General features: G+C 48.6%; 1 protein-coding gene across 1 annotated transcript in view; it reads right to left on the bottom strand.

Annotated features, from left to right (window-relative positions):
* Positions 1–13,929, bottom strand: part of LOC139226183 (glutamate receptor ionotropic, NMDA 2C-like) — a 504,948-nt gene that overhangs the window by 11,560 nt on the left and 479,459 nt on the right. Inside the window, exons 10-11 of the mRNA XM_070856817.1 lie at positions 5,944–6,131; positions 2,603–2,835 (exon numbers count right to left, since the gene is read on the bottom strand). Of these exons, the coding sequence (XP_070712918.1) occupies positions 2,603–2,835; positions 5,944–6,131 (421 nt within the window). The remainder of the gene's footprint in view (positions 1–2,602; positions 2,836–5,943; positions 6,132–13,929) is intronic.

Raw genomic sequence — 13,929 nt, forward strand, 5'->3', positions numbered from 1 at the left:
CCTCTGAAGCCCTGAGGAGATGTCCTTAACCCTGGCACTGGGCAGGCAACACAGCCTTCGGGACTCACGCTCTCGGCTGCAGAGAACAGTATCTATCCCCCTAATACTGTCCCCCAAAAACACACACACAACACAATAAATAAAAGAAAATCTCATGTATTTAAAATTAATTGAAATTGAATTTAATTAAATGTTTTAGACAAAAAAATGTTTTATAGAGGTAAAAATAAACTTACCTTAATGGGCAGAGTTTTTATAATAAGAATTAGTGATAACATTTAATTTTTCTATCTTTTACCAGGACCTTAAATGTTGCCTGGACTGGAGAGTTTTGGATATGAGGAAAGATTGGATAGGCTGGGTCTGTTTTCTTTGGAACAGAGGAGGCTGAGGGGAGACCTCATTGAGGTGTATAAAATTTATGAGGGGCCTGGATAGAGTGGATATGAAGGACCTGTTTCCTTTGGGAGAGGGGTCAACAACCAGGGGGCATTGATTTAAAGTAATTGGGGGGAGGTTTAGAGGAGATTTGAGGGGAAATTTCTTCACCCAGAGGGTGGTGGGGGTCTGGAACTCACTGCCTGAAAGGGTGGTAGAGGCAGGAATCATTTAAAAGATACTTGGATGTGCACCTGAAGTGCTGTAACCTATAGGGCTACGGACCAAGAGCTGGAAAGTGGGATTAAGCTGCATAGCTCTTGATCGACCGGCGCGGACACGATGGGCCGAAATGGCCTCCTTCCGTGCTGTAAATTTCTATGATTCTATGATTTAGCAGGCATAAGAATTTGAAGGACATTCACTGGGCAGGAGTTGGGCAAATAGCGCAAATCTCTGCTCGTGAACGTCCCTCTCCCAGGGATGCGTGCGATGTGTCAAAAATCACAAATGCCAGTTCTTGCCGCATGTGCACCGAGAACCAGCTCTTTAGGCGCGAGCACGCATCATACACACCTGGAGAGGTCTCTACAGCCCTCTGTCTCCTAACGATAGGGCAGGGTAACAATTCTCTCCCAAAACCTGGCACAGTGTCCCAAGTCTCTCTCATCCTCTTTCATTCAAAGTGAATATCTCAGTGGAGATGGCCACACATTCCTGCCAGCTCTCCTCTCCACTCAAAGCCAGTAATTTATCACCCCTCATTGGTGTGCTGGGGCTCCCAGCAATACCGTCCTCAGGTTAAAGGAGGCACTACACTGGGCAATTTCTGCATGGAGAGAAACTGATGCAGAATTGTATTCGAGCAGCAGTTTATGAAGAATGGGAAGCCAGCCAGGGAAGCATTTATATACATTACGTTGTGGCCGTGGGTACAGAGTGAACAATATAGAAGTTTTGTGGCAAATTACGATGGGGTGTAAAAGACACAGGAGGGTGAAGACAAGATTGAAGGGTTGGTGGGCGGGTGGTCGATGCAGTCTACAGTCGAAAAATGTGTGTAGGACATTTTGGAGCAATGTTTCCCTCAAGTAACTGTGAGGTCATCCATTTTGGACCTAAAAAGGATAGAACAGGGTTCTTTGTAAATGGTGAAAAGCTAGAAGCAGTGGAGGTCCAAAGAGACTTGGGATCCAGGTGCACAGATCATTAAATGTCCTGGACAGGTACAGGAAATAATTAGAAACGCTCATGGAATGCTGGCCTTTATATCTCGAGGACTAGAATACAAGGGGGTAGAGGTTATGCTGCAGCTGTACAAAGTCCTGGTTAGACCACACCTGGAGCACTGTGAGCAGTTCTGGGCACCACACCTTGGGGAGGGTATATTGGTCTTGGAGGGAGTGCAGCGTAGGTTTACCAGACTGATACCCGGACTCCAAGGGTTAAGTTATGAGGAGAGATTACACAAATTCTAACGAAGGGTCATCGACCTGAAACGTTAACTCTTTCTCTCCCCACAGACACTGCCTGACCCGCTGAGATTTCCGGCATTCTCTGTTTTTATTTCAGATTCTGGCATCTGCATTCGTTTGCTTTTGTACATAAATTAGGGTTGTATTCCATACAATTTAGAAGGTTAAGGGTGATCTGATCAAAGTTTTCAGGATATTAAGGGGAACAGAGAGGGTAGATAGAGAGACACTATTGCCGCTGGTTGGGGAGTCTGGGACTGGGGGCAGAGTCTAAACATTAGAGCCAGATCTTTCAGGAGTGAAATTCGGAAACATTTCTACACACAAAGGGTGGGAGAGGTTTGAAACTCTCTTCCGCAAATGACAATTGATGCTGGGTCAACTGTTCATTTTAAAATGGGAGATTGATAGCTTTCTATTTACCAAAAGTATTAAGGGATATGGGCCAAAGGCGGGTATATGGAGTTAGGCCGCAGATCAGCCACGATCTCATTGAATGGCGGAACAGGGTCAAGGGGCTGAATGGCTTCATTCTGTTCAATGTTCCTATGACAGAGTGGGTCCATCTGCAGGTAGCCCTCCTCATTAACTGTACGTATTCCGACCCCGTGACCCTTGGCCCCTCGGCCCCGTGACCCTTGGCCCCTCGGCCCCGTGACCCTTGGCCCCTCGGCCCCGTGACCCTTGGCCCCTCGGCCCCGTGACCCTTGGCCCCGTGACCCTCAGCCCCTCGGCCCTGTGATCCTTACCCTGCTGATTGCCAGCAGAAAATCGGTGTTGCTGGATTTTTTGACGTGGTGTCTGAGCTTCCAGTACAGCAGGTGCTCCCAGGCGAAGACCAGCAGGCTGAGGCCCATGGCCACGAGCAGCATGTAGAACACTCCCGCCATGTTATCAATGTCCAGCTTACTGCTCATAGCTTCATTCTTCTCATTCTGACAGATTCCTGTCAGCCAGACAGTGTGTAGCTTGTGTGTGTCTCCTGCAGGGATACGAATAGCAGAAAAGCTCCATTTGTTAGACTGGGTGGGGTATTAAAGGGTACGGGGAGTGAGCAGGAGAATGGGATTAGAATGGGTGGATTTACATAGTATCACATAATCTTTACAACACAGAAACAGGCCATTGCACCCAACTGGATCGTGCCAGCTTCGTACTCACAATGTACCTCTTCACACCCCATCAACATATCCTGCAATTCCTTTCTCCCTCGTGTACTTATCTTACTTCCCCTAAATGTATCTAAGCCATTCTCCTCAACCACTCCCTGTGGCGGTGAGTTCCACAACCTCGCCACTCTCTGGGTAAAGAAGTTACTCCCGATTTCCCTATGGGGTTTATTAGTGACTCTCTGATATTTCTGGCCCCTGGTCCTGGTCTCCCCACAAGTGGAAACATCCTCTCTCCGTCCACCCAATCAAAGCCTTTCATCATCGTAAAGGTCCGCTCGACCCTCAGCTTCCTCTTCTCTACAGAAAATGCCAGCCCGTTCAATCGTTCCTGATGGTTATAACCTCTCAGTTCTGGTATCATTCGATAAATCTTTTCTGCACCTTCCCCAGAGCCTCAATATCCGTGTTATAAAATGGAGACCAGAACAGTTCACAATACTCCAAGGGGCCGAAATGTTCCCGTTAGCGCCGCTGGCAGGTGCAAAGGCCTTCCCCCCCCCCCCCCGGGGGTGGGGGCAGGGGGGCAGCCCCTCCATGACATTGTTCCCGGGGATTTTGGGGATGATTGGCAGTTAGTGCAGCGCCCTGCGTTTTGTGCCCGGGTCGGGGCGCGAATGGTAATGATGTCATCACCATGCCCGCCAGCCTCTCCGCGCCCCGTGGGATGCCAGGCTGGCGCGGGCCGATGGCAGCACCAGCTTCACGGGAGTGTGCGCCCCGGGCCGCCATGTTTTATTGTCAGCTCGACAACGGTGGCCCTTGTTTCGACCGGGCTCTCATCAGGCTGCCCGGCACTGTCTCTCATGGTGGAGAATGCGCTGATGACCCAGTGCTGCCCACCAATGGGGCTGCCCCCAGATGGGCCACAGGGCAATTTCGCCCCCAAGTGCGGTCTAACCAAGGTTCTATACAAGTTTAACATAATGTCTCTGCTTTTCAATTCTATCCCTTGAGAAATGAACCCCAGTGCTCTGTTTGCTGTTTTTAAATTACCTTATTAACCTGAGTCGGTAATTTTAGTGATTTGTGTCTCTGCACCTCCAGATCCCTCTGGTCCTCTGCCCCGTTTAGACGCTTGGGCCTAGAAAATTGGTCTGCTCAGCACCTCCCGTTATCGCCTCGCCTTTGAGGGGGGGGGGGGCGCTAATAACGACTTGCCAACCGGGTACAGTGGGATGAACAACTCGTGCTAAATCGGGCGATAGGTTTGCGGCATCGGTAACACTGCGCCATTGTCCAATGCCCCGGTAGCGCCCAGACCAGAACTTGGGTTCCGTCTCCTGCAGCATCGCCGGGCAACACCGACAGCTGCAGGCTGGGCGCTTGGAGGGTGCAGGTCACACGGGATGTTGGCACAGTAAGTGGGAAAATTGTTAAAATGCTTATTTTCAAAGTTTTCCATTTCTCCTCGGCCGCCATCAATCAGCCGGGCACTCTGCGGGCGCGTGCGGGGCCGGATGGCGGGAGTGCCCGGGGCTGATCGGGCCGGACAGCGGCTGCTGTCGGAGACCAGCTCACGGGGCCCAATTCAGAACCTGCAGTGATGGTCTGTCCCTTTAAGGAAGGGGAGGAGCCCCAGATCCTGGCAGCACTGCACCAATCGCGCCCCACCTACAGTCTGTAGTGCTCCAACGGAAGTGGCAGCACTTGAGTTAGTGCGCCACCTCCTTCCTGGCGCTAACACCCAATTTACAGAAAGCTGAGAATTATTAGCGCCTGACGCTCATTTTTCCACTTTTCAAAAGTTAGTGCCCCTAATGGGCCCCCGAATTTCTCCTTGTTTCCCAAGCGGTATTTGGCCTCCTCATTCTTCCCACCAAAATGTGCCACGTGACTTATCTATATTGAAGTTAATTTGCCAATGACACGCCCATTCTGCAGGTTTATTAATGTCTTCCTGTATTGTGACAGTCCCCCTCTGTATTAACTACACCCCTCAATTTGGTGTCCGCAAATTTTGAAATTGTACTTGGATTCCCGTCCAAATGGTTTATGTAAATGGTGAACAGCAGTGGACCCAGCACCGATCCCTGTGGAACTACTTCCCACCTTCTGCCAGTCTGAGTAACGACCTATAACCCTACTCTCGGTTTTGTAGCCTGTTCGCAATCCATTCTGCCACAGGTCCTGATTCACAGGTTCTGACCTTAGTCAGCAGTCTGCTCTCAAGTATCTTATCGAAGGCTTTTTGAAAATGGCCTCAAAAGGTATTAAAGGGTGTGGGGAGTGAGGGGGAGAGTGGGATTGGATGGGTGGGATATTGAAGGGTGTGGGGAGTGAGCAGAGGTGTACGAATTGTCTGTGTGTGATGGTGAGTTCAGTGAATGTGGGATTAGACTGGATGTAATACTTAACTATTCCAATGCTTTCCTAGCCAGCCTCCCAACCTCCATCCTCCATAAACTTCACCTCAACTAAAACTCTGCTGCCCTTACCCTAACTTGCACCAAGTCCCGTTCACCCATCACCCCTCTGCTCACTGACCCCAAGTGCCTCCAATTTACAATTCCCATCCTCGTGTTCAAATCGCTCCATGGCCTCGCCCTGCTGTTTCTCTGTAACCTCCTCCAGTCCTGCAGCCCTCCGACAACACTCTGCTCCTCCAATTCTGGCCTCTTGTTTATCCCCCTCCTCCCCAACATTGACAGCCGTCAATCACCCCAGCCCCACCCTCTGCCTCTCCATCTTTCCCACATCCTTTAACACCCCCCTAAAAGCCTACCTCTCACCTGTCCGAATACCTCTTTATTTGGCTTAGCATCTATTTATCCAATTTTGACTGATTACAGCTCTATATCGTGCCTTCAGTTATATTGCAGAACAGTCCCTGCTTTGCTCCTGATTAATTCAGTGCTGGTCTCCACAGCCTTTATCCGGTGCCACCCATTCCATGCTGAGATATTAATCTTCAAACTTACCATCACCCAGAAACTGTAACAAGGCCAGGTCAATGGCTCTCTTCCACTTGGAGCTTTTCTGCAGAGCTATGCCATAACCAGTCGTTGCAAACACCTTCCCACTCCCGATGGTGACCAGCTTGCAGCCCTCATCCTTGCCAGCCATGTAATTCAGAACAGCGGCGTCGTAAATAAAGGCGTCAAGTTTCCTGCGAGGGGAAATACATCGTAGAGAGAATGCTGATTGGTGTCAGGAAAATAGTAACATAGGAATAGGAGGCTGTTCAGCCCCTCGATCCTGTTCCGCCATTCAATTAGATCGCGGCTGATCTGTATCTTAACTCCATCTACCTGCCTTGGTTCCGTAACCACTGATACCCTTGCCTACCAAAAATTTATCAATCTCAGTTTCGACATTTTCAATTGACCTCTGGCCTCAACAGCTTTTTAGGGGAGAGTGTTCCAGATTCCCACTGCCTTTTGTGTGAAGAAGTGCTTCCTGACATCACTCCTGAACCTGGCTCTACTTTTAAGATTATGCCTCTTGTTCTGGATTTCCCCACCAGAGGAAATACTTGCTCTCTACTCGATCATATCTTTCAATCATCTTAATACCTCAACTAGATCACCCCTTTATCTTCTATACTCGAGGGAATATAAGCCTGGTCAGTGTAACCTGTTCTCGTAATTTTACCCTTTTAGCCCCGGTATCATTCTGGTGAATCTGCACTGCACCCTCTCCAAGACCATAGAAATTTACAGCGCAGGAGGAGGCCATTTCAGCCCATCGTGTCCGCGCCGGCCGACAAAGAGCCACACGGCCCTCGGTCAGCAGCCCTGAAGGTTACATATAAACCAATGAACAATGGCGGAAAGGTAAAGAGCACCCGGCCCAACCAGTCCGCCCCACACAACGGCGACACCCCTTATACTGAAACATTCTACACTCCACCCCAACCGGAGCCATGTGATCTCCTGGGAGAGGCAAAAACCAGATTAAAAACCCAGGCCAATTGGGGAAAAAAAATCTGGGGAAATTCCTCTCCGACCCATCAAGGCGATCGAAACTAGTCCAGGAGATCACCCTGGCCATATTCGATTCTCTGCAGTACTTACCATTATATCTGCGCCGTCCAACAAGAGGTTATCCAGTCTAATCCCAATTACCAGCTCTGGGTCTGTAACCCTGCAGGTTGCTGCATTTTAAGTGCCCATCCAAGCACCTTTTAAATGTGGTGAGAGTTTCTACATCCACCACCCTTCCAGGCAGCGAGTTCCAGACCCCCTCAACCCTCTGTGAAGAAGCTTTCCCTCAAATCCCCTCTGAACCTTCCACCAACCACCTTAAAACTATGCCCCCTCATAATAGACCCCTCCATCAAGGGAAATAGGCCCTTACTATCCACTATGTCCATGCCCCTCAAAATTTTATACACCTCAATGAGGTCTCCTCTCAGCCTTCTCTGTTCCAAAGAGAACAAACCCAGCCTATCCAATCTGTCCTCATAGCTAAGATTCTCCATTCCAGGCAGCATCCTCATAAATCTCCTCGGCACCTCATCCTTCCTATAATACGGCAACTAGAACTGCACGCAGTACTCCAGTTGTGGCCTAACCAGAGTATTATACAATTTAAGCATAACCTTCCTGCTCTTATATTCTATGCCTCGGCCAATAGAGGCAAGCATTCCATATGCCTTCTTAACCACCTTATCCACCTGGCCTGCTACGTTCAGGGATCTGTGGACAAGCACTCCAAGGTCCCTTTGTTCATCTACACTTCTAAGTAGCCTAACATTTAATGTGTATATCCTTTCCTTATTAGTCCTCCCAAAGTACATCACCTCACACTTCTCTGAATTAAATTCCATTTGCCACTGCTCTGCCCACCTGACCAGTAGATTGATATCCTCCTGCAGCCCATGACTTTCCTCTTCATTATCAACCACACAGCCAATTTTAGTGTCATCTGCAAATGTCTTAATCATACTCCCTATATTCAAATCTAGATCATTGATGTATAGCATAAAAAGCAAGGGACCCAGCACTGAGCCCTGCGGAACCCCACTGGAAACATCCTTCCAGTCACACAAATATCCATCAACCTTTGCTTCCTGCCTCTAAGCCAATTTTGGATCCAACTTGCCACTTTGCTGTGGATCCCGTGGGCGTCTTCATGACCAGTCTGCCATGTGAGACCTTATCAAAAGATTTTCTAAAGTCCATATACACTACATCGTATGCACTACCCTCATCAACCCTCCTGGTTACCTGCTTGAAAAATTCAAACATGATCTTCCCTTAACAAATCCGTGCTGACTGTCCCTAATTAATCCTTGCCTTTCTAAATGTAGATTTCTCCTGTCCTTCAGGATATTTTCCAATAATTTTCCCACCACTGAGATTAGGCTGACAGGCCTGTAATTACTTGGCCTATCCCTTTTTACCTCCTTAAACAAGGATACCACATTAGCAGTCCTCCAATCCTCTGGCACCATGCCCAAATCCAAAGAGGACTGGAAAATGATGGTCAAAGCCTCTGCTATTTCCTCTTTTACTTTGCTCAACAGCCTGGGATGCATTTGATCTGGGCCTGGGGACTTATCCATTTTCAAAGCTGCTAAACCCCTTACTACCTCCTCTCTCACTGTATATTTCATCCACAATTTCACACTCCTCCTCGATAGCAGTATTTGCATCGCCCCCTTCCTTTGTGAAAACAGACGCAAAGTATTCATTAAGAACCGTACCAACATTTTCCACCTCCACACGAAGATTAGCCTCATGGTCTCTAATAGGCCCTACCCTTTCTTTAGTTATCCTCTTGTTCTTAATATATTTATAGAACATCTTTGGGTTTTCCTTAATTTTACTTGCCAAGAATTTTTCATGCTCTCTTTTAGCATTCCTAATATCCTTTTTAATTTTACCTCTAAACTTTCTATATTCCTCAAGATTCTATCGTATTTAGCCGTTGGTATATGACATCCGCTTCCCTTTTTTTCTTTATCCTCCCTTGTAAGTCCCTAGACATCCAGGGGATCTAGAATTGTTATTCCCACTCTTTTTCTTTAAGGGCACATGTTTGGCTTGAGCCTTCTGGATCTCCTCCTTGAATGCCTCCCACTGTTCCGACACTGATTTACCCACAAGTAGCTGTTTCCAGTCCACTGCGGCCAAATCACTCCTCAACTTAGCAAAGTTAGCTTTCCCCAATTTGGGACTTTTATTCCTGGTCTATTCTTGTCCTTATCCATAACTACTTTGAATCTGACTGAATTATGGTCACTGGTACCCAAGTGCTCTCCCACTGATACCCCTTCCACCTGCCCAGCTTCATTCCCCAAAACTAAATCCAGAACCGCCCCCTCCCGTGTTGGTCCAATATATCTTTCCTGAGATGCGGCGCCCAGAACTGAATCGAACTTATGAACCATGGCGGACAGGTAAAGAGCATCTGGTCCATCGAGCCAGTCCCACACAGTTGTGATACCTTGTGTATCATAACATGTACACTCCACCCCACCCCAAACCATGTGATCTCCTGGGAGAGGCACTAAACCAGATTTAAAAACACAGGCTAATTTGGGGAAAAATAAATCTGGGAAATTCCACTCTGACCCACCTAGGCGATGGAAATTAGTCTAGATCACCACTTTGTCCCTGAATGACCTACCTTCAGTAAGATAATGTCCGCCCAGCCAGAAACAGCTCCAGCTCGCGCTTGAAGGAGTTGAGCGATTCAGCATCCAGTGCACAAGACGGCAGCCTGTTCTCTGGGAAAAGACCCAGCTCCTGACATCTCCCCTAGAATCTAGCCTCATACAACTTGACTTTGTGAGCCCTGGTCCTGCCTCACCTATTTAATTGGAACAAACTGTTAACTGAACACAATTTATTCCCTTCGTTATCTTATAAATTAAATAATTATTCTGTGCCATCTGTAGCTCAGTCGCCCAAGTCAGAAGGTTGTGGGTTCAAGTTCCACACCAGGGACTTCCGCACGAAGATCTAGACTGACACATGAGCCGTGCTGAGGGAGCACTGGGCTATCGGAGGGGCTGCCTCTCAGATGAGATGTTAAACCATAAACCAGCCCTCTGAGCTGGACGTAAAAGATCCCATGGCATTATTTTGAAGAAGAGCAGGGGAGTTATCCCCGGTATCCTGGTCGATAATTATCCCTCAATCAACATCACTAAGAAACAGATTTTCTGGTCATTATCACGCTGCTGTTTATGGGAGCTTGCTGTGCGCAAATTGGCTGTCGCGTTTCCTAAATTACAGCAGTGACTCCTCTTCAAAAGTACTTCATTTGCTGTAAAGTGCTTTGGGATGTGTGGTGATCATTAAAGACACTATATAAATCCAAGTCTTTCTTTTTCTTTTTAAATCTCTATCAGATAACGCCCGAGTCTGTGCCTCTCTAAAATGTAGAGTCCCAACTCTTTTAGCCCCTCTTCATAACTAAGATGCTTTATACTGGGGATTAATCCAGTGCACCTCCTCCGCAACCACTCCAAAGATTCAATATCACCCACCATGTGAGGAGACCAAAACTGGGCACACTGGGGGGAATTTTAACCCCCAAAAAGCAGGTGGGGTGTAATGATGGATTAAAATGTTAATAACCTCAAACCCAAACCCCAACTCGCTTCTAACCCGCTCACATCTGTGTTTAATGGCGTCTGGACAGGGGTCGGGGTGGGGTCAGGTATCCCACTCCCAGGAGCTGGGTCTGATATTTAAAGATTATAATGAGGCTGGATGTATCACATTTAACCTGTTACCCAGAAATTGAGAAATCTGGCAGCTCAGGGAGGCAAGGACAGCTTCTGGGAGACGATATGTGCCCTTATAGCACTGCTTGTGGGCCAGGAGAAGGGATGCTCCCCCTCACAGCCCCAAACTACCTGCATCTCTGGTATTGGGTCCCTGCCCATCAGACCCCTCCATGCAATAGATCCCACTCCCCGATTAGGAATTGAGCATTGGACACATCCTCCCGGGGTCGGAACCGCCCCCGGGGTCGGAACCGTCCCCGGGGTCGGAACCCCCAGAGTCGGGGATCAATGACCCCTCCCCCAGGAGTCAGAGCTCCCCCAGGGCCTGAACCCCCAGAGTAGGGGATCAACACCCCCCCCCCCCCCACCCCGGGCAGAACCCCCAGAGTCGGGGATCGACACCCCTTTCCCACTCGCAGCTGTAGGCTCTTTACCTTTGTGCAGAGACTAAAATGCCACCCTGCAATATAGAGCTCCCCTAGTGGACTACGGCTCCACCTACTGGACTACTGTGGTAATGCAACTACTGCTGTAAATACAATAAAAGTCACATGATGTATTGGAGCCATCTTGTAAAGTGTGTTTGTTAGTGATGTCGCAAAAGTAAATCCCCCTGCCCCTCACCCAGAGCTGGTAATTGGGATTAGACTGGATGACCTTTTGTTGGACGGTGCAGATATAATGGTAAGTACTGCAGGGAATCGATTACGGCCAGGGTGATCTCCTGGACTAGTTTCGATCGCCTGGATGGGTCGGAGAGGAATTTTCCCAGATTTTTTTTCCCAATTGGCCTGGGTTTTTATCTGGTTTTTTGCCTCTCCCAGGAGATCACATGGCTCCGGTTGGGGTGGAGTGTAGAATGTTTCAGTATAAGGGGTGTCGCAGTTGTGTGGGGCGGACTGGTTGGGCTGGGTGCTCTTTACCTTTCCGTCATTGTTCATTGTTCATAGGTTTATATGTAACCTTCAGGGCTGCTGACTGAGGGCTGTGTGGCTCTTTGTCGGTCGGTGCGGTCACGATGGGCTGAAATGGCCTCCTGTGCTGTAAATTTCTATGTTTCTCTGTTTTCTATATATGTTGTCCTTTATTAAAAGAGGATTTGAGTATAAGATTAAAGACTGCAATTATATAGGGCCCTGGTGAGACCACACCTGGAGTATTGTGTACAGTTTTGGTCTCCTTACCCAAGGAAGGATATACTTGCCATAGAGGGAGTACAACAAAGGTTCACCAGACTGATCCCTGGGAGCGGGGGTGTTACATATGTGGACTTGTATTTACTCTGTACAGCCACCAGAGGGCTCATTCCCCGGAGTCCCAAGGGATCTCATAATCCCTTGGGAGCACAGGTATTTAAGGAGGCTTCACAAGTTGGAGAGGCACTCAGGAGACCTGCAATAAAAGACTAAGGTCACACTTTACTTTGAGCTCACAGTGTTCAGTCTGACTCTTTCTCCATACACTACAACTGGTGATGAGATACAGATACTGAACCCAAAGATGCAGAGAACAGTGGGCATCCTGGAGAAATTTTCGGAGGGAGATGATTGGGAAACTTTAGCAGAGCGACTCGACCAATACTGCGTGGCCAACGAGCTAGATGGGGAAGAGAGCGCTGCCAAACGTAGAGCGATCCTCCTCACCATCTGTGGGGCATCAACGTATGGCCTCATGAAGAATCTGCTCACTCCAGCGAAACCTACGGACAAATCGTACCACGATTTGTGCACACTGGTCCAAGAGCATTTGAACCTGAAGGAAAGCGTTCTGATGGCGAGGTACCGGTTCTACACCTACAAAAGGTCTGAAGGCCAGGAAGTGGCGAGTTATGTCGCCGAACTGAGATGCCTTGCAGGACATTGCGAATTTGAAGCACATGCTCAGAGACTTTTTCGTACTTGGCATTGGCCACAAAACCATACTTCGCAAGTTTTTGACTGTAGAGACTCCAACCTTGAGTAAGGCCATAGCGATAGCCCAGGCGTTCATTGCCAACAGTGACAATACTAAGCAAATCTCTCAGCACACAAGTGTTGCTACAAGTACTGTGAGCAAAGTGATGTTTTAAAATCGTAACATACAGGGCAGGTCGCACATACCTGCAGCTACACGTCCGCAGATGTCTCGGAGTCCACCATCAAGGGTGATTAATGCAAGGCCATTAACACTTTGTTGGCGCTGCGGGGGTGATCATCGTTTCCATTCATGCCGAGTCAAAGGGTATGTTTTGCAAGGGCTGTGGAACAATGGGACACCTCCAACAAGTGTGCAGGAGAGCTGCTAAGTCTGTTAAACCTGCAAACCACGTTGTAGAGGAGGACAGATCCACGGAGGATCACTATGAACCAGAGCCTCAGATAGAGGAGGCAGAGGTACATGGGGTGCACATATTCACCACGAATTGTCCCCCGATAATGCTGAATGTTGAACTAAATGGACTCCCAGTGTCAATGGAACTGGACACGGGCGCAATCCAGTCCATCATGGGCAAAAAGACTTTCGAAAGGTTGTGGTGCAACAAGGCCTTAAGGCCAGTCTTAATTCCAGTTCGCACGAGACTAAGAACTTACACTAAAGAACTGATTCCTGTAATCGGCAGTGTTACCATAAAGGTCTCCTACGATGGAGTGGTGCACAAGCTACCACTCTGGGTGGTACCGGGCGATGGTCCCACGCTGCTCGGCAGGAGCTGGCTGGGAAAGATACGCTGGGACTGGGATGACATCCGAGCGCTATCGCCTGCTGATGAAACTTCGTGTGCCCAGGTCTTAAACAAATTTCCTTCGCTGTTCGAACCAGGCATCGGGAAATTCCAAGAAGCAAAAGTGCAGATCCACCTAATTCCAGGGGCACGATCCATCCATCACAAGGCGAGAGCAGTACCGTACATGATGAGAGGGTAGAGATCGAGCTAGACTGGCTGCCACGAGAGGGCATCATTTCACCGATCGAGTTCAGCGAGTGGGCCAGTCCTATCGTCCCAGTCCTCAAGGGAGATGGCACCGTCAGAATCTGTGGCGATTCCAAAGTAACTATCAATCGTTTCTCCCTTAGGACCAATACCCACTATCAGGAGTCGATGACCTCTTTGCAACGCTGTCGGGAGGAAAGACATTCAGGAAGCTGGATCTGACCTCAGCCTACATGACGCAAGAACTGGAGGAATCATCGAAAGCCCTCACCTGCATCAACACGCACAAAAGGTCTTTTTGTTTATAACAGA

The sequence above is a fragment of the Pristiophorus japonicus genome, chromosome 16 (genome assembly GCF_044704955.1).
Source record: "Pristiophorus japonicus isolate sPriJap1 chromosome 16, sPriJap1.hap1, whole genome shotgun sequence".
Lineage (NCBI taxonomy): Eukaryota > Metazoa > Chordata > Chondrichthyes > Pristiophoridae > Pristiophorus > Pristiophorus japonicus.